Source organism: Simochromis diagramma, unplaced genomic scaffold (genome assembly GCF_900408965.1).
Source record: "Simochromis diagramma unplaced genomic scaffold, fSimDia1.1 OVJJ01000302.1, whole genome shotgun sequence".
Taxonomy (NCBI): Eukaryota; Metazoa; Chordata; class Actinopteri; order Cichliformes; family Cichlidae; genus Simochromis; species Simochromis diagramma.
In genome coordinates this window covers 3,336,610-3,358,264 of record NW_024386792.1, presented here as the reverse complement: position 1 = coordinate 3,358,264, position 21,655 = coordinate 3,336,610, and the positions used below count along the sequence as shown (strand labels likewise).

Sequence of the window (21,655 nt, the reverse complement as noted above, 5' to 3'; positions counted from 1 at the left end):
CAAACAGCAAACCCCAAATTATGGAAGCACGATATCCTCAAACTGCCTGTTTGTTGTGTGCTTCTTATAATATTTGAAAACTGGGACCATTTGTGGCTAACTGTGGCATATTTAAAACTTTCTCTCTCCCTCTCTTACATGCAGCTGCCCACGGCCTATTAACCTCTATCAGTCTTCTTACCATCTGATATAGGTATACTAGACTGCTAGTCTATAACGACAATAGTCTGCAGTGGCATTTGAGGAAGAGCCCATCCATGTAAGCAGTCATAGATTAGCGGTAGACACTATTAGTGTGTGTCTCCTAGCTGCGCTGAGTGCGTGTCCAGCATCGGCAAATCCTCCCACGCCTAATTTAAGACCCTGCATTAATCACTGGGATTGGAGGACAGAAAGTCAAAGATGGGTTGTAGATGGAGGGGGGGGGGGGGGGGGGGGGGGGGCTGCTGTGTGAGTGAAACTAGACCCACTTTGCTGCTTTTTTACCTGAGGCTATTTGGATAGGAGGAGAGAGAAAGAGAGAGAGTGAGATCTAAACAAAGAAAATGGGAACGCTGGAGATGAAAAGGAAGGAAAAAAAATAAGAAATTGCAAAAGGAGAAAGAGAGTCATTGAGAGTGGAAGAAAGGGAAGGGGGAGAAAGAAGCTGATTATTTGTAATTAATTAGGCGTTATTGTTCTAAATTAGCCTGCTACATGGGTGCTCATTAATCTTCTGTAGTGGGAAGCAGTGATTGGTAATCCATAGCTGTTTTCTGAGTGCACAGCCCGTTCTAAATGCACCAGCAGTCTGCCTCTTTCTTTCTTCCTTCCTCCCGCTTTCCCACTGATCACACAGCAAGACCTTCTACCCCATTAGTTTGAGCTTAATTTGACATTTAGCATTTTTAGCAATTAAAAGGCTGCATTCAGAGTGCACCGCTATGGAAATTATGTAGGCAAGCAGCTCAGCACATAACGTCATAGATTCAGGATGCAGTCTGTACATTAAGATGATGTATGCCGGCCTTAAATGGGGCTCTGTAACAGATCCAGTTACCATTAGACAGAGGTAGTATATGTCTCTGTGGTTTTTGAAAGAGCGTTTAGCTTTGCTACAAAATATAGAAACTGCCTTGGGTGGCTAGGACATCAGCGCTGATCTAATCTAATTTCATTCTACTCCAAGACTCTGTCTGGCCTCAGTGGGTTATGGAAAAATGCTATGGTAATGTACAAAAACATGGTGGGCTTTTCTAATGTGACAGGTAACATGGAATTAAGTGGACGCAGCACAGCCAGATCCTAGAAAAAGATCTGAAATGCCTCAAGACTCAAACACAAACAAAACCCAACTTGGACAACTTTGTGTTTTTTGTACACAATAATACTTGGACATTTTCTTTATTATTACTATTTAAATATTCTTAACTGCACTTCTAAAAAAGAAAGGAAATTTTTGCAGAGTTTTCACAAGTTCTGAATAAAAACGACAACCTGTTACAGTAATAGAGCGGCGCAAAGCGCTGATCTTGAGAGGACCCCCATGGTAGGAGCTTGGGAGTCCCCATTTAGATTGGCGATAGATAGATAGTGACCACAAAACAAGGGGGAAATGGAGAGGGCAGCGTGGCTGTAATCCGATTTGCTAAATGCAATTCCTTCTCCAAAATCAATGTCATCTGCTACTGCAAGTCTCCATGCAGTTTTTCTCCTATTCACAGTACTTTCTTTTCTCACTTCTTGTTAAAACTTTTCTTAGTTTTGTCCTGCCCTGCTGATCGAGGCTAATGCAGATAGGCTTCATTTTTATTTTTTATTACAACCATAAAAAGACAAGCTTGTAGAAAGATCCTTCCATAGCATGCACTAACTTGCACTAAAAGCCAGAAAAACACTTTGGATCTCCACCATTTGGTTATCATTAATTACATACAATATATATCTTGTAATATGTAATATATTAAATATATGAATGCTGGAAATGTGCAAAATGTTAACTATGATAACCTCGACAACACTTGATGCACAGCTCTTTATCTAGCATTGGATCCTCACTTTCTTCCTTTGTCCAGTCGTCACTGGATCGCTCTCTAAACTCTTTGCCAAGAACAACAGCTTGAGTCAGGTGTGTGTGTGTGTGTCTTAATAATCTTAATAATCCCAGAAGGCAAAGACTGTTTTGCTGAACTACTATTCCTGTGATGTTTAGCACCCCATGACAAACTCAAACAGACTAAATTATTACACTTGGGGTTTGAGCGAAGAATTTTAATACCTTAATGCGTATTAAATTATGTCAGAGATATCTTTGCTCCTCTCTGCTTATCGCCATCTCTGTGGTGAAAAGTCTGGCAGGTGATGACGATAGCCAGCAGTGGAAGTGTGAAGGGCATCGGGACCTTCACGCCCCGATCTCTCCCTTTCGGAGAACTCCTCATTCTCAAACTGATTTGTGTGCAGAGACGGACGAGGGGCACCTTGGGTGGGTTATGTGGGCAGAGAGTGGGAGGGCTGTTGTGTCACCGTGCCCACCTGCAGAAACATCTGTCTACTTAGAGACACTCGTGCAGATACACTAATGATTGATGTGAATAAATGCACATATGAACACACAAACACACATGTGTGTGTGGGGAAACTATACACACAGCAACTTAATGCAAATAGTTTTTTCTTATATCGTCTCCTCAAACTCTAAATATGAAAATTAAAATATCAGCAGGTATACAATATTTGTAGTTACCTTTGTTAGTAAGCATTGTATCTCTAATGTCTGCAAATAAAAGGGGAATGTATATACTACTGCTAAATAAGGTAACACAAAGTCATCTCTTTTACTTCCTATGGAGCAGCTGTGCTGTCGGCAAACTCGCCAATATGTCAAAAGTAGCCATAAGTCATTAAATGTCTATTGAAACCATCAAGAAAAAAAAATATTAATAAGCAGCACTGGCACAAATAGCACAGTAACAATATCTGTCCCTAGTGATGAGGTGTCTAGCATGTAAATGAATGATATCACAAAAAAAGACAATTTATTTTATCTACAAACCACCTTTTATTTTTATTTTTTTAAACTGCATAAAAGAATTTTTGGTGTCCTACAAACTGGTTCTAGACAGCCCCAAAGGAACCTCTTGTTTATCATTTTATCGTGCAGCCAAAAGAGTGACAAGATATGTGTAAAAATTCAACAGACTCTGTGCTTTTACTGTACACAGTGATCATTCACCCAAACACCCACTCTGAGCCAGGAAAAACCCACAAATTTAACACAAGAACAAAAAAGGTAAAAAGCAGACATGCTGCTGCTCATCCCACTCCATCAGCCAGAAATCTGAACAGCCAACACTCAGATCACAGATACGACACTTACATTAAAAAAATAATTTTTAAAAACAAAACTTTTATAGCTAGACAGAAATTCCTGTGTATTAGAGCCTGTAAACGATAATAAAACTCTGTGTGTAATGTCTAATATTTTTTAAAGCCATCCTGCATCAATAGAAAAAGTAGTTTCAGTGCGAGTCACAGACAACTTTTCAGACCGTGCTCAGCTTCCAGTACAGCATCACTCTACAAATCAAACTGAAAATTTTACCGTGTTTTACACAAGGCAAACTCAATCATAAAAAGTCTTTGTAAAGAGGAGGTGTGCAAATATGTGTGAATGCATATATGCGCTTATCAAGAGGCTCCCGGTGGGCTGGTTGTATTTATGAGGCCTTGTTTCTCTGATTGTTCTCGCGCAGCTCCCATGAATATTCAATGTGATCAGAGAGAAGGGCTTGCTAGAACTCGAGAGAGAAGGAGGGCAAAAAGAAAATGTGCCTGGTAACTCACAACAGATGCACGCGTGTGCACGGACGCACGCACAAACGCACTACAATCGTGCGCAAACACAGCCCTGCAGCAGTGGGAGGAGATAGCAACAGTGACAAACAGCTTTGGTGCTACAAAGGTGGCAGGAAATCTATCAAACGGGACAATAAAATTGCAATTGAGTTTCTTTAGCTTTTTTTATAGCAGATGCATGCATCTTGGTGGGACCTGCTGCAAGTTCGATTCAGAGGCAGTCCCCGACCCTCTGTGTATTTGTGTGTGTGTGTGTGTGTCACATTGTGTGTGTGTGTCACATTGTACAAGTGCATGGGTTTATTCACGCACTGTAAGGGTGAAATTCAGCAGGAACAACTGTAACTTCAGTCAAGAAGAAACAGCATTAATCTTGCTGCAATTACACCACATTGTGGGGGGAAGAAAAAAAAACAGAGTTTATCCCTATTGTAAAAAAAACAAAACAAAACAAAAAAAAACCAAACAGCTAAAATATTAGCATTAGTATTTTTCACGCTCCCCAGCAGTCTATTTCTTTTTGAAATATCTCAAGCCAGTCAAGCTTGCAGCAGCATCTGCTGTTGTGCATACGTGTTACCTTTTCAGAATTTCACTGACACTCTTCTACAATATGCTGACCAATATTTTCTTCTTCTTGAGTCCTTATCATTGTGCTTCAATGTTCAGATGTGTGGGAGTTTTAAAACACCCCACATCAAACACACACAGCAGCCTACATGCCGCTGATCTCCCTGGCAGTCTTTCTGTGCCCCCTGTTGGATGAAACCCGTCACGGCACTCCAGGCTACAGTGAAGCGTCTCATATCACGAGCACTTCTTTAACTCAACTTTCAATCTGCCAGGCTTAAAAACCCCCCAGACCACAATCTGACACCAGCCTCAATTACTTCACTGCTCTGGAACAGAGGAGCGCAATATGATATCAACACTGAATTTCTTAAGCAGTATTTTGAATTCAGGTTTTGGAAATAAAACGTGCCAGAAGTTTATTTTTATCTGTGTGATGTGAAAGAAAGAGACACTATACATAAACACAGAGAGGGAAGGCTGAAGGGATTCTTTCCAATTGGTTTATACTGAAACTAGCTTTTAAATTACAATCACTATATAGCTTCCATAGCTTTATCTGATGGGCACCGGGACGCAAGGTTCAATTACCCCGCTCGCCTCTGCTGAAAGTAACCGGGCGAGATGATAATGCTGCGTGATTCTTTTATTTGATGAATTGTGTTGTGTCACATTTGAAAGTAAAGACATGGGTGGGAGAACTGATTGCTTTGAATGATCATTGCTTTCTGTTTGGCAGGAATTGAAAAGGAGGAAGAGGCTTGTGGTTACAGTCATGTTGTGAGTGTTTAAGGCTGATGATACTTCAGCAAGACTGTGAGTGTGTTTGCTACAGAAAGATAATGGTAAGATGTTAAAAAGAAAAACAGACGAGGAAATGGAAGAAGTTTGTAGAGAAGGATAAACAAAGCTGTGTGTGAGCTCTGTGTGCGGGGATATAATGAGCTGACCTTGGAGTGCGTGATGGACAGGGTGTCCACCCAGACTCGCCAGCCGCCCCACTCATACTTGATGGCGTGGTAGAGCAGGATGCGGAAGATGGCGTACACCATCTCTGTGATTTTCTGCTCCTCATTGTTTTGCGGGTTGATGAAGCACAGAGAGAGCATCCACTCCTGCCACACCGAGCACTGCAGCAGGCTCCTGAAAACAAACAGCAGCAAATGAGGAGGTGGCGAATCCCACGGGCGCCTAAACGCAGCGTGCACTGACGTGTGATGTACTTCTCTATCCTTTGAATCGGTCCGATTCTTACCTGCGGTTCTCTCGACTGTTATTGAACAGTTTGATCATGTCTGACAGAAAGACCCTGCGCACCTCCATGCTCTCTTGAGAGGGGGGAGAGTTCTTCAGCAGAGCAGCTATTACCTTCAGAATCTCTGGAAGAGGGAAAAAACACACTCTGTTTACAGTCTGAGATAAAAATGCTTTATGGAGTTTAAAAAAAAAAAAAAAAAAGCACCAGTGCTGGAAAATATCAAAAATACTGCGTCTGCTTTGTGCATTTTGTAATGTAATACATAACAGCCAAGCAGTATTTTCAAGGCTTATAAAATAACATTTGAATTTGGAAACACCCAGCATCGTGTTTGGATATACAAAAAGGATTTGGTCGCAGGAGGGGAAACTGAGCAAATCAACAGCTATATCATACATTGGTTTCAACATGTGCAAATCATTGTGTCACAAACTATCTGAACTTGCAGCTGTGCACACCTGAAAATCTGCGCCCGTGGTAAGAAAAACAGAACAGAGGAGAATAAAAAGCCCAGAGCCATTGATCTTTATCATACTGTAATGGCTTTGGTATTGTTTCAAATGAGAGCGCCAGAGTCACAGGCCCTTCTGAAATGCTTGGCTTCGGTTAAACCAAAGAGACTGACTGTTTAGATGAATTATCTAGACAATGTCAGTGTCCATTTGCTCTGAGTAGAGAGACGGTAGGGCTTGGATTTCACTCGTCTCTTCAGACCTTGGCGCTAACCGATGCCCCCTTGCCCCGGCAGACAGTTGTGTTGTTTCTACGCCTTAGTCACTCAAATTATGAGTCGCTGAACCTTTACCGCCAGAAAATTACCCCAGCATGTACCGGGAATGAGGATGGAGGGATGGCGTGTTCCTTTCTTTCTTTTTTTTCCCTTCTTTTTTCCATTTGCTCTTGGTTCTTTTCCCTCGAGTTAATTTGAGGGAAACGGTACTTCCTCGGTTTGTTTGATTGGCTCTGACGTTACTAAAGACTGCAATCAGGGGGCCATTTTGGGAGTTTGTCACAGATTAAATCAAGAGAATACACGGCAAAGGAGAAACAGACCACCAGTCTATGTTCCATACAATATGCTCGCAAACCCATACAAGGTTCCTATGATATATACCGCCTGTCCGGGATGGTTGGGCAGGAGAGATTTTAACGCAATAAAGGCCTGGGATAATCAATGTGTGACTACACAAAGACCTTGTCAGATTAAGTCTGGCTGGATGTAAACCTTGCTTGTGTTTGGACTTCAGACTGATTAAAGCTTCTTTTTTTTTAGCTGCATGTGCATCTATGAAAGCACCAGTATGAAAGAGAGTGGGATGTTTTCTTTTCTTGTTTGAAATGAACACTTAAGATTTCAACAGAGGGAAAGATTTGGTGAGTTGACGTAAAATTCGAGGTAAGTAACAGCCTAAAGAAAATAATAATAAAAGTGACCAAAGCCACCATCCTGGGCTGTGTTTATCCCACCTATAATTAAATATACAAATGTGAAGCAAACAGATAATGGCCAAGTAATAATAGTTATCAGCTATGCAAATATTTTTCATTTTAACATTCATTGAAAATAGCAAAAATTATATAAAAGTTAATTATTGTACAATTAAAGACACAACAAGAAAAATTTAATTTAAGAAAAAAAAACATTAAAAATCCAAACTCACCATTAATTAAACCTAAATGCATTAAAAACACAATTATAACCTGAATAAATTATTATCATGTCACTACATTTATCTTTCCTTTATATGTAAAATAATCCCCGTGAAAAACAACGCCGAGGCTCAATAAAACCAGCAGACGAGTGTATATTTGTCACAAAGTGTTTGCACCATCCTCGTGTACGGTTTACATCTGAGGTTCAGGAGTCTGAAAATACGCTCCGGCTGCAAAATTTATGTCGTTCATTTGTTTGACGGTATATAGCGATCGCACGGTTCCACGGGGAATATCCTCCTGCGGCACAGAGCCGTAGGTATGTAGAGGGTATGCTGCGGCAGATGATTTAGGGGAGCGGTGCGGCGCGGAGGAGGCACTTACGTGGGTTGAGAATCTTCACAGTGGAGTCGGGGTCCGGATGCTGTTTATGGATCACTTGAGTGCAGATCTGCTCTGTAAGAATCTATCGGGGGATTCAAGTCATAAATGTCCACATAAGTCTTAAGGATAACAGAGAAACAAAGCACACGGATATCTGCATGCTTCTAAATTATTTCACAAATCAAATTTCTGTTGGTGGTCAACCTAATGTGTTATTGCATTTTCAAGTACAAACAACTGAGACAGATTAGATAATAAGGCACAAATTCAGCATATGGGGGGGGAAAAAAATGGGTCATGTGGCTGAACACAGAGGTTATTAGTGTGTGTTTTGTTAATAGAAAGCTTTCACTCTGCAAGCACGAGCCTCGAGGGCAAATGGGCAGCATACAGACCTCAAAAAGCACATTGTACATTGTCATGGTGAAGTGGCTGGAGTGAAGCATCAGGCGTTCGGTGAGCAGGGAGAACAGGCCATGACTTAGCATGACCTCTGCTTTCCTCCTGATTGAAATGATAAAAAGGTCAAAGGTCGGTCAGCAGTCGTCAGTATTTGCTTAAACAATTGTTATTTTGGAAAACATGATAAACCAAACCTATATCAGTTTGCAGAAACACACAAGCAGAATCTCAATTTTAAAATCAATGGTGAACAAAACTCTTTACACTATAAGGAATAACAAAAGCAAATCTGGAGTGTGTGATAGCTCAAATGTTAATAAAAATAAAAAACGGAGCCGTGTTAAGATAAAAAAAAAATCTTTACACGCCTCTGTTTGAAATCTGCAGCGGTACAAATCAGCTGTGCTCTTGCTAACATTTGACAAGGAGGAAATGAAAAAGAGAATCCCCGCTGACGAAGCCTGGGTTTTTGCTTTCTTTGTTGCTTTCATCTCTAATCATTCATCAGCCCCACTTTTACTTTTGTATCATAGCCTCGAAAACTGAACTACTTGCAGATGTGCACATGTGGATTTCAAGGCTTAAAACTGCTGCAAAGACAATGGTTAGAGTTGTTTCTTTAACTCCTATATCAATACAAGCTGCACAGTATCAATGGTGATTATTAGCCAAAACATTAGAATTTCATTAAGTAAATTTATATTAAGTATCATCACCCAAAATGGCAATACTGACATGCTAAATTCTTATTTTACTAAGTTATTTTAGTGTGTTCTGTCAGCATGTGGGCTAATACAAATTAAATGTTAACAAGAATCCTTTTAAAAATGAGTTTTAGCTATAATACAGTTAAAATCAGGATAATGAGAAAATGCACTGAATTTTTAGAATATAAAGAACTAACAAAACTGTTAAGAAAATATCCAGTAAGCATCTAAATAAAACTCTTAAATTAACAAGGTTAAGGACTTTTGTCCTCTCGTTTGCAAAATTTTTGAAGAGCCCTTTTCCCCCCTTTTTATTTTACAGTGCAGTGCAGAGAAAAACGGCACGTGGTTAGAGACAGCAGATCCAGCTTGTATGCAGTGATAGTGCAGAGTCTACTCTATTAAAAAAAAAATCTACCAGTGTTGGCTTTCTGTTGTTTCGTCACTTAAAAGTAAAAGTAAAAAGTAAAGTAAAAATGTGTTCTTGTATGAACAAAGACTTCTAATAAAGTACTTACTTTGGTGACAAGTGTTTCAGAAAGTAGCCCAAAACTTTGAGTGCTTGGACTCTTATTCCCTCATTTTTGGCGGCCAAAAGCTTGTAAATCACACTGTGGGACGAAAAACAGAAAACAGTTAACAGTTAATGCTGTGTGTAGTTAAATTCTTATATCTTATGTATTCTTAAGCACAGGGCTGAAACTAAGAAATTCAACTGGAACCATTCACACCGTTTGTAAAGGAGCTCATGAATATGGATATAAAAGTCGATCTTTACCGAATCCCATTCCGCTGGTCAAAGGCCTGAATCATGGATCCAGGATGCTCAGACATGAGAGCGACCAGCAGCTGCAGCACATCCATGAGATTGTCGTCCTGAGGAACATAAAGGAAGGAGACTGAAGCTATTGTAGTATTAAAAAAGGACAGTGGGAAACGAGCCAGCTTTATCAATGATGTCTAAATTATGAGGGGCTTACAGTGAACTGTGTATTTAAATCTAAGCTAAAAGCAAATATATGTCTAGTCACTAATTGATATTTATATTTCTGCCTTGTACAGCAGTGGCAGTAGCAGCAATAATACATGGAATACATCACAAGCGTCTGAACTAAAGAATTACAACATACAGGCTGTGCAATGTATGGCTGCTGCATGATGGTGGCTTTTCCAGACAGTGCTGTAAACACCATTTAGGTTCACTGCGTTACTGACTGATCTGAATGATTCATTTGCTATGCATCACTTCACTGTAAACAACCCCACTTCTGTCAGGACCTCAAACTGGCAGACTTGGAAGAATAACAAGAACCAGTAATGCAGCGTTTAGAAGCAGGAAGTGTTTGCTCATGCTCTCCACATCACATGGTGAGACACACTAAATGCAGTGTAGCGGTACTGTGTTGCCATCTGGTGGTGAGGTCTCTCTCTCTGCCGGTCTATGCCTACCTCATGCATGGTTAGGAGGTAGCTGAGGATACTCTGTAGCTCATCTTCCTTCACTCCATGATCCTAAAATGCAAAATGCACAGATTATTTTAACAGCGCAGGACTGGAAAAAGAGGTGACTAAGAAACAACATTTTTAACCCCGTAAACCCTAAAAATGCAAAGCACAGATTATAATGAAGAAACCTTTAATGATATCGAAATCCCACATACTGTAATAAAATATTTGAACCCTGCAAAGCCAAGTGTAATGTATGCATTATAATATAATGAAAAAAAAGTCAGATATAGCAAATATAATACATTTATTTACCAACAGACAGATCAAAGGTTAAAGGTTTTAATCATCCTAAGGACAAGAGAAGTGCATGCTGAGTTACAACACATGCCTGAGGAAGAGGCATGAGCTTACCTTCATTATGAGCTGCTTGACAAACAGCAGCAGAAAGGCTCGCAAAGAGAGTATCTCCTTCTGATTTGGCCTTGGACCTTCTGAAAACCCAAAGAGTTCAATGGCTGTTTAGCGTGGTTAACAAAAGAAAGGCATGAAACTACAAGATGATCCATTTTATTTTGTAAAAGTTCTATATCACTTGAAAGGACTTGCATACAGTGTGAGTGTGCTTGTATGTGTGAATCTGTGTTTTTGTGCACATGTGCATGTGAAAGTTTAATCGGGGGTGTGATTATGTCGTAATTGCTGCATATTTTTGCATTTTGTGTGTAGGCTCACCTAGGCCTTTGGGTACGATTCCACTGCGGTCCTGAGGGTTGACAACCCAGTAGTAGAATTTTAGTGTATGCATGATCTGAAGCACAGTGCCCACCCTGCGAACAGCGTTGTAAATGGTCACTGTGCTGATGAACTCTGTTGCCAGGTAGGTGTAGAGTGTCAACTGCACCTGCACAGGTTATAAAAGCAAATGAAATTTAAATGTGCATGGACTCAGGGTCGAGTCCTGTTTTACTGTGTCCTTGCTTTTTGTTCCTTTGAGAGGCAGCTGGATGCTTGGAAAGCTCCTAAGGGTTTAACTGAGACATTCTGGTTTTAATGGCAGTTACAGGTGGAGGGATAACCTTGAACTAGGGCAAAAGCACAGAGGGGCAAATTTGTGTGCAGTACAAATTCATTTCTACATCTTTTTAAACGTAACCAAAAAATAATGTAGCCCTGTGTGTTACCTTGGCAGGGGCATGGATCCAGATGGCAGGGTTGAACAGAATGTGGTCACACAGCTGCTTGAGCAGCAAGATCCCATTCTGCAAGTTGCTAAGGTATCTGGAAAAGGCCAGTACAATGTCCAGGACGGGCCTCGTCACATGCACCTTGGAAGACTGGCGCAGAGAGAGAGACAAGAAGGCACAAAGTGACACAAATGGAGGTGAGGGAGGGAAAAAAAATCCATAGGAAGTACAACAGTAAAGAGACGGCAAAGTGATGAAGGGAAGTAGTCTGCCTAACAGACTCATAAGAGTGACTTCCAAGCAAAGCCAAAGGAAGAGTATAGTAAGTGTAAATGTGTGCCTGTGTTAGTGTATTTGCATTGGAGATGAATGAATATTAGGGTTACAGCTGTGCTGGGATCATTACCAGGACAGGAAAACTGTCTTCTTGTCAGTTAAGCCAGCTTACTCACCTTTTCCAAAGTATAGCCAATGACGAGGAAGCCTTTGCAGGCCAAGACCTGCTCTTGCATAGCCACTGAGTTCTTCAAGAGCTCCATCACAAAGGACAGCAAAGTGCAGCTAAGAGCCACAGACAGAAAGACAAACAGTGACAAAGAGAAGGACAGACTACAAGTCAGGCAGTGACAGTCTATGTAAGCTGCTGACAAAGCCCAGACTGTCAAGAACACATCATACAGGAAATGTGATTGAATGAGGTTGTGTGTCTCCTTTGTGCTGTGGTAACAGTTTCAACCTAGCATCACCTTGAGGACTGCAAAAACATCCACAATGCAATTTAGAAGTAATAAACAAAGCAACGCATGTATTGAACTAAACATTTAGTAAGGATGAAATAATCTGAGAGTAAACTTTTAATTTAACAAGCAGCGTACACTATTTAGACCATTCAATTCTAGAGTCGTTAAGAAATAATAGTACAATATTGATTCACTGTTACTCTGCACGCTTCATAGCCCTTGAAGTAACAGCCCTAATAAAACACCATATGTGTTACAACCTGAGTGGTCTTAATGACAAATGAACAAAAGCCTCCTGATTATTCACTGCTCGGCTTACTACTGTAGTGCACGTAAGTGGAGTTACCAGACAGAGGTGTCCAGCTCGTTGCTGGAAGGCTGGCAGTAATCCAGCTGTGCAAACAGTGGGAAGAGGACCTGCACACCACCGATAGAGTGTATGCCGCTCTGGACTGAGTGAGTCACCACAGCTTTCACATCCTACAGAAACACACACACACACACATATAGCCACGTTACACATGTAATCAGAATCGCACAGGGTCACACAGATGTTCTTTTCTTCTGATAATTACAAGGATATGTAACTACTTTGGGGGTTTTATTGCCACAGCATAACATAAGAGCCCTCATTTGAATCTTTGACTGTTGCTGCCTGCTTACCTCCTAACCTCAAACCATAGTTTTGATATTTCCTCTTATTTACTGTAATGTTTTATAATATTTCCCCCCAAATTTATATGGATGTTGCTCAGTGTTTGAGAGGGTAGACACAACTAATGGATGAGAAAAACAAACCGAAAAAAGTGAGAATTTTTCCCGCCTTCTTCTATAGGATTGGAATTTTTGAGCATGGAATACCAAAGCTGCAAATATAGGTCACACATTCATTCATATTTCACACCGAGTGTGTTTGTGTGGTGGGGGGAGCGTATGTTTATGTGGCGGCAAAGGCCTCCCCCACAGAGGAAACAAAGTACTTTCTTTGATGAGAGGGCATGAGAGAAAAACTCAATTAGCACTCGAGAGGAGAAAACTCAACATGATTGAAGAAACTGTTTTACACGTGTGGTGCACATTTCTCTGAGCATATTTGTGGGTACATACATGACTATGGCAGAATTTGGAAAATGTCCATGCACTAACACCATATACAGCTACAGAAGAAAAATACACAACTACTCAAATGTAGTTCCAAACTAAATCTCCCAGAGAAAGCCAATTTTATAATTAGAGCACCAGGATGGCATTTTTCAGCAGCTGCAGCAGTCTGTCTGGCTGGCTCAACACATTCGCTCCTCTGCCCTAATGAGGCTATTAAAATGAAAAGATGCCAACTGGGCCACTTTCATTACCGTGTGGGAAGAAAGAGAGTAAAGAGTGGTACATATGGAACAGTGGGAGGGAAGGAGCAGGTGTACAGGTGCTGAATGAATTTAGGCAGTGAAACTGCTTTAATGTTGGTGCTGTATGGTGGCTTAAGGTTAAAGCAATTGCTATAAATACTAACTCCAATGGATGGCTCTAATATGATAGACGCACTAAATGTTAACTGTGAGGGTGTAATTACCTGCAGCATGAGCGCATGGGGTGAGTGGACGAAAATGGAGACATTGTCCTTCGGGGAGGACTCGAGGCAGAGCTGGGCGTCTGTGGCTCGGGGATTGTAAGTGAAGGCAATACTAGAAGACAGCTTGCCGTCATACAGTAAGGTCTTATGATGCTCAGCGAACAACAAGTCACTCTCAGCCTTGTACTTGAATGTGCCCTGAGCAAGAAGACAAAGAAAAGAGCAATAAGCGTTTAGTAAAAAATTACATTAGACAGTCTCTGCATCGTTCTCTTAAGTGTCTTTCTGCAACCCTGGTAACCAAACAAAAAGGCCAGTTACAAATACTGAATCAATGCAATCATCTGCAAATTAAACAATACTTCAAAGACAAGACATTGCATGTTTAAACAGAGAGATCTTGCTTTTGAAAGACTATATGTCTATTTTTAATTTGATCCCAGATGTGGAGTCTTAAAAACAGACCTGTTGGAGCATGAACTAATTAGGTTCATTAGTAAAGACTGAGACAGATCCACTGCTCAAAGACTGCAAGGACAACAAGACGCACTCAGAGCACAAACATCCATGAGCAGCTCACTCACTGGTCAGCTCTTACTTTTAAGGAAATAATACTGTAGTTTGTATTGATTCAGCTACCTTCTTTCTTCTTTTTAAAACATACTTTATGTCCAGGTAGTACATTTGACGTGATATTTTAAATCTTTATACATACATGCATACTGCAACACATGCCACACTGAGGATAATAGTAAGAACCATTGTTTATAAGTTTTAAGGCTTTTAGTCCATTTTCAACCAATAAATTATTTCATTGACCTTGAAGACCTTAATGAATGTAAGCCAAACTGTAATGAATTATTAATGACCTCACTCTACACCCCTATAAAATTTTATCAGACTATTATTTAAATCTTTTCGAGCTATCGTGTTTACAGACACATGCATGTAACCCCTACCAAAAGCATAACCTCCCAGAGGTAACTAGCTCATCAATATAAATGAATGTTTCTTAACTTGTATACCAAAGTATTTTAGATTACAACACAGTAAAGGACTTTGATAATATATTGAAATCTCTGTAAGCATCTATGATTACTGGCTATGATCCAAAAAACGCCACTGCTGTTCATTTAATATGGTAAATGGTAATGGCCTGCATTTGTATAGCGCTTTTCTAGTCCATAGGACCCCAAAGCGCTTTACACTACATTCAGTCATTCACCCATTCACACACTGGCGATAGCAAGCTACATTGCCCTACAGCTGCCCTGGGGCGCACTGACAGAGGCGAGGCTGCCGGACACAGGCGCCACCGGGCCCTCTGACCACCACCAGTAGGCAAACATGGGGTTAGTATCTTGCCCAAGGATATTTGGCATGCAGCCAGGATGCAGCCTGGGATCGAACCACCAACCTTCTGATTAGTGGCTGACCTGCTCTGCCATCTGAGCTACAGCCACCCCATGGACTTGGATGATTTTTCTAAATGTGAAATTCTTCTTGGAAACCATGGATGTTGGGCCCTGTTGTGGCCACCCAGCTTGTTATCATTATGCAGTTAAAAAGCAAGCATAGCTCCAAAAATAAGATTCCAGGTGTTGCCTCCAGTGCAGAGCTGCCACCCACTGAAAACATTTTACACATGAGGAAATGAAAAACGTGACGCAGGGATGTCATAGTATCCAAGAAAGTAAAGTAAACAACCTGCAAAAGGTACTAAAATTGCCCTTCTTAATTCCTGAATGTTTAAAATGTTGACAAAAGGAGAGAAGTCATGCCAGTATATATTTCTTCCTCTCTAAGATGCTCATTATTATAACCAATCATGTTACTGAACTTTTTACAATTAATCTAATTAGTAGCAAAAATGTTCCTCTAGAGTTGCACATGTCCAAACTTTTTTGAGATTTTTCAAAAAAAATAGTAACACGTGTCAGTTTAAACATTTGATATTCTTTTCTATGTTCTGCTGTAAATAAAATACAGTTTCATGCTTTCCAACCTGGTAGCCCGGACCCAGCTGATAGATAGCAAGGATCTGAGCAGCGCTGAGAGCTTCTCCAAACAGGTACACTGCCCCCATCTGTCCGCAGAACACACGGTTGATATCTGCCGTCTCAGACGATCCCAGGAAACACTTGTCAAATGTCTGCAAAGGGAGGAAGCAGGAAGGGAGGAAGGAATTACGAGAGCACCAAAAGGAAAAAACAAAAATAGACAAAAGGAGAAGAAAAAAAAAAAAAGAGGTATGACGCGAGGAAGGAAATAAGGGGTGACGACAGATGGGGGTGGGTAAACAAAACCAAAAAGGAAAAAAAAAAATCAAGAGAGAACAGCAGGGAAAGACACACTGATGTTAACTCTAGCTTTAGAGCAGAAATATTAAGAATGATAAGATCACGTCTCCTTCAAGAAGCCAATTTGCTTTCTGCCACATCTACAGGATTACATTACACTGTGATGGCACAATAATTCCAAACATAATGTAATGTTACAATCTTTTATCTCAGCATGACAGAAAGCAATCCTGTGGACTGTGACAGAGTTCTGAAGTGTGAAGTGAACACGGTCATCATTTAATCATTTTACACTGCATTTTCCATGCTTCACAGATGGAGGGCAAGGAAAGCCCTCTGAAAGCAAGGACTGTGAATGGATGTGCGTAAAATCAGGCAAGATAGTCGGGGTGTTATTTGTTTGGTTTTGAGTGACAAAACTGATATTTAAACAGAAAACCTGTTAGAGCGCCTATATGTCTAACCCCCACATGCTACAATCAATGCCTACATTTTACCAAAGGGTTCATGTAATAAGTAATAAGTAATTATGATTTGCAAACACAGAAATGGCTTACTTAAGTGAATATTTAAATGCATTTTAGCAAAAAACTAAATAGCACTACATGAAAAGCAAAACATTTCTCCCCAAATCTCACACTCTTCCTTTAATTCTCTGTGAATCTGTGCAGACATTAAATATTACAGGAGCTGTTAGCAGCACCAACTCCTGTCCTGTTTTTGAGAAAAAGAGAAAAAACAAACAAACTATTAAACTGTTGCTACTTACGTCACTGGTGTTGACAAACCAGGCAATGTCTCCAAAGGAAGCCAGTTCACCGTTCACAAAGCAGGCGATTTCACTGTTTTTCCAGCGGTTGTAGATATGAACTAGAGTCACCATGTACCACTGCAACAACCAGAACAAGCACACTTTCACACAATGGAAGTGCATCAATCAGACCAACACACGCACACACATCATGTTATCAGCAAGTCAGTGTCTTCTATCACTGTAATTCAGTTACGTTTCATGACTCACTGCCCTCAGCTATGATCCCACCTTCTGCTTAATGTTTGCTTCTAGTTTTACTTCAGCTTTGCAACCAGTGAAATAATAAATAGTTTATTATGTGAGAGAACAAGCATTATAACCATGTAAAAATCAACTAAAATGAGTCCTCTTGGGGTTTGGTGAAGTAAGATGACTCCTTCAAGCTCCGGGGAAAAAAAACAAAAAACCCCAGAAACTTTCAAATTGCTCGCAGACCGCGGTTTGTGAAACTAACAGTTTTCAATGCGTGCTTTGTGTGGAAGGAACAGAGCCCTGGATAATCCTTCTCTCCCACTGCCCTCCTTCCTCCATCTTCTAGTTTTGCTTCTCCCCAGAGTCAGGTAAGATGTGGCAGCTCATTTTTAAAGGAAGGGCTAGATTTATCGTGTGTGCAAATGTGTATTTGGGTGTATAGATGTGACTGATTATGTGTGCGCTGACATATGATTTCTGTGATCTATTTACAAGGATTTGCCTTTTCATGTGTTTGAATATTTGGGTACAAAACACTGTATTTAGCTTCGTTTTCGTTCCTTTCGTACCTTCTGCGGTTTGAAGTCATACTTTACACAGTGCTGGAATCCTTTCCCCTTCGATTTTAATGAGGTCACTATCAAACAGCCGCCCACAAAGTGTGCCGAGTAACCCATGCCTTTGCTGGTACGGAAACTGAAACAAAACGAAGGGGAAATACAAACATGTAACTTTACTTTGGAAATGATGCTGCACAGTTTCATACTAACTACTGTACCTTTTAGTGGCAGCGTGAATTACAGTTTAAAAAAAACATTAAAAAAAAAACATTTTCAAGGGAATTTCTAAAAGCACAAAAAAAAAAAAAAAAAAAAAAAAAAAAAAACAACAACAATCATTTCTGAACCTCACTAGGTCTTCCCATCCTTCTCAGTGTCCCAGAGAGATGGGGCCCCTTCATGTGATTTAGTGAATATCTCTCTTGTTAAAAGGGCACCAGACTGAAGGGGGGAGTTTTTATTAAGGATTCTCTCAAACAGCTCGTTGGCTGCCCGGTTTGCTTACCGTTTTCACAGCGGCTTAAGCAGACCCCTGATGAATAAATGAGATTTTGGCAGAAATGAATGTTGGTTGAAAATAAAATGTTCAGAGGGTTTGTTTTACTTGTTCCTCAGAGATTAAACAAAGTATGATGACACGGGGAAAAACAACCTTTGAGGCTGGAGGGAGTGGGTTTCAAAATAAATCATCTTGGTGGGAAAATTGACACGCTCACCTTTCGTGCAGTTTTCTTTGTGTCTAAACTATGTCCTAAAGGCGAAGTTGGCACTCCTGCGTTCCATTTGTGCCACGTTCAAACAAAATTAACATTTAAATGGCAAAGAGCAAAGGTTTATGTTCACTCCTTAATGTTTCGAAAATTCTTGTGTACCTACCAGTACAGGTAAGGCTTGTCTTTGTCTACATTGATGTTGTTGAGTGGATCCATGCGGATCCACGTGTGGAATGTAAACCCATTCTGATATGGCCATTTTGCTATGGGGGGCAGAGCTATTGCCTGTTATGGGAAAACAAACAGAAGAAAAAACAAAAAGCATCAGACACTGTGATGTAGGATCCCGGCCAACTGTGGAATGAAATGAGCCTTCAAATATTAACTAACACTGTTCAGTAGTGCAGTAGGTCAGTCTGAAACCCCACAAAAACAAAACAAAAGTGAAGAACAGCTGGAAAACATTTACTCTAAATCACATTCCTGTCTTAATGTTTCATTAGCAGAGGTATGTGCACTGTACACAGCACGCTGTAGAAAAGCACAGACACGTAATAGCAGCATTTAGGTGAAAAAGAAAAAAATGAAACCACAGCTCACAAGGCGGCGTGCTGCATCTGTACATGTGTCATCATCTCAGCAGAGGGTTACACACACAAGCAGGAAACCACACACAAACATGCAGTATGTTAAAGGTGTGAGTAGACTAATGAAGTACCGAGGAACAGATTTAAACACATCTATGTGCATTAGACATAATGAAAGGTTCATTTAGCGTCATGTTTTAATTTAGCTTGCGTCCATGTATTTAAAAACACTGATTATGAGGCATTTAGCTCCAAAGTTTAGTAGCGATTATCAATCGAAGAACAACTGTGACATATTCAAATATGAGAGAGAGAAAAAACTCCCAAGGTGATCGCATTGACGTGCCACAAAATATCTTGTGGCAGGAAGAGGGGGGAAAAAAACAGCAATGCAATTTTTCATGTATGTGGTAATGATGCAAAAAGCAATGCTTCTATAAACAATTCTTTTGTAAAGTTTCAGTGTAATAGAAACTAAAGCTGGAGCGTGCCACTCACAGCCAAAGTAGATTATAATAATTAGGCAGATAACTGACTAGATTCAGTTCATGATTTGGTTTTTCTTTTTCCAAGTCTGTTAATTTTTCTGTAGCTGTCACAATCGACAATCCTGTAATATGCACCAAGGGTGTGTTATGATGTGTCATCTTTAAAATAAAAACCTACTAAAAGATGTTAAGCAGAGACAAATAAGGCACTGTGCAGCCTGCCTTTCCATGATACCAACGGCTAAACGAGGAGGCTTCCACTAAACTAATGTGCAGCCAAGTTACAAACGGTATTTGAATATTTCAAAGCTCACTATGCATGACCTTTGCTTCATTAATGCGTTTCATGCAAACATCAGAAAGCATGGTACTAGCATCAAACTGCATGAGATTATGCTCCAACATTACTACACACAAGATTTAGCAGGAATGAATTAGCTTTGGAGCCCTGGGAGGGGCCTGATGCTTAATAGCAGATCAGAAAATATATAATATAAAAAATATAAGTAGTATGAAAAATAAAAAGCATGTGTAATGCAGTCAATAAGAGAAAAATTACACACAAGACTGAACAGTTGGCTTAATGGAAAACAGGTGAAAAAGCAAAGTCCTTCATTTCATCCCAACACTGGTGTAAAATATTTCTCAATGGTGGTGGGAAAAAAGGATTTTTCACAAATTTTAGAGTGCACTCATTGTTCCTAAATTCCACTTGAACACTTCTCATGCATTATATTCCTCCTCGGAGGCTTTGCTTGTTTTTTTTCCTCTTGTATCTGTGGTTACCTCAGTTAGGTTCATGATTTCACATCTTTAATCATTGATTTAGTGTTTCATATAAAAGCCACTGATAGTGCACACGGACAAAACTACAAACTGTATTGTGTTTACAGTTGTGGCATTATATACTCACAGCTGCATTTTTTCCTGGAAAGCTGAAGAAGGAGTCAGGGACCGCTCCTGTGAGCCATGTACTTTAGCACTGACAAAAGCTTCACTGCGTGACGAGGCTGAGGAGAAAACACAGACACATGGGTGTTACTTAAGGCAGCTGATATACTATCAATGTTCAAACAAGCATACACACACAAATATGCACACACTGGTTTTAAACCTGCTCTTCACACATGCAGGCTCCTTCTGCTTGTTCTAAATCTAACTCAAAAACTGCAAAGACTGCCATCCTGAGAGATTTCCTCATATTTTCTCAACCCTGTGCACGGCACAGTACGCCTATTTAAAATACAATGAATCGCTGAGAGTATTCACTCACCCATCCAAATCACTGAATTCAGGTGTTACAAACCCAGGAACTCAGCCACAAAGTAGCAGGCCACATAAAATCACTGAGTGGGGTCAGCAGATGCTGAGGTGCAGAAAATGACAACTTTTTGCAGAGTCAATCACTACTGACCTCCAAATTTCATGTGGCCTTCAGATGAGCTCAAGAACAGCCTGCAGAGAGCTTCATGGAATAGGTTTTCACGGGCGAGCAGCTGAATCCAAACCTTACATCATCAAGAGCAATGCAGAGTGCCAGGTGTCGGATGCAGCAGTGTAAAGTAGGGTGCCACTGGACTCTAGAGGAGTGACAAATCACCCTTCTCTGTCTGGCAATCCAATGGATGAATCTGGGTTTGGTGGTTGAAAGGAGAACGGTACTTGTCTGACTATATTGTGCAAAGTGTAAAGTTTGGTGGAGGGGATTATTTTGTGAGGGTGTTCTTCAGGAGTTAGGCTCGGCCCCTTAGTTCCAGTGAAAGGAACTCTTAATGCTTCAGGATACCAAGATATTTTGGACAATTTCATACTCCCAGTTTGGGGATGACCCCTTCTGTACCAAGATGACTACGCACCAGTGCACAAAGCAAGGCCCATAAAGACATGGATGAGCGAGTTTGGTGTGGAAGAACTTGCACAGAGTCCTGATCTCAACCTGATAGCTCTTTTTTTGTCCCAAAGGTGTTCTGAGACTGCAAGGCTGGTGTTCCTGTCCAAAGTAAGTGTCTGACATCACAAATGCACTTCTAAAAGAACAGTCAGAATTTCCCATAAATCCTCTTAAACCTCATGGAAAACCCTCGGAGAAGAGTTGAAGCTGTTATAGCTGCAAAGGGTGGACCGACGTCATATTAAAGCCTATGGATTAAGAATGTTGCCTCACTCAAGTTCATGTGCGCATGAAACAAGTGAATACTTTTGGCAATATAGTCTGTGTTGTATAAATACAAATATGACTGAGTGTTT

The 21,655-nt window shown here is 40.5% G+C and overlaps 1 protein-coding gene across 1 annotated transcript in view; it reads right to left on the bottom strand.

The window, feature by feature from the left end:
* The window catches only part of lrba (LPS responsive beige-like anchor protein), a 178,107-nt gene that overhangs the window by 126,538 nt on the left and 29,914 nt on the right, over window positions 1-21,655 (bottom strand). Inside the window, 19 exon segments of the mRNA XM_040023850.1 lie at window positions 5,358-5,550; window positions 5,663-5,786; window positions 7,703-7,784; window positions 8,098-8,206; window positions 9,330-9,422; window positions 9,590-9,687; window positions 10,261-10,323; window positions 10,672-10,751; window positions 10,993-11,161; window positions 11,442-11,594; window positions 11,897-12,005; window positions 12,531-12,664; window positions 13,755-13,952; window positions 15,760-15,906; window positions 16,824-16,943; window positions 17,630-17,756; window positions 18,497-18,618; window positions 20,322-20,360; window positions 20,362-20,418. Coding sequence (XP_039879784.1) covers window positions 5,358-5,550; window positions 5,663-5,786; window positions 7,703-7,784; window positions 8,098-8,206; window positions 9,330-9,422; window positions 9,590-9,687; window positions 10,261-10,323; window positions 10,672-10,751; window positions 10,993-11,161; window positions 11,442-11,594; window positions 11,897-12,005; window positions 12,531-12,664; window positions 13,755-13,952; window positions 15,760-15,906; window positions 16,824-16,943; window positions 17,630-17,756; window positions 18,497-18,618; window positions 20,322-20,360; window positions 20,362-20,418 — 2,217 coding nt within the window.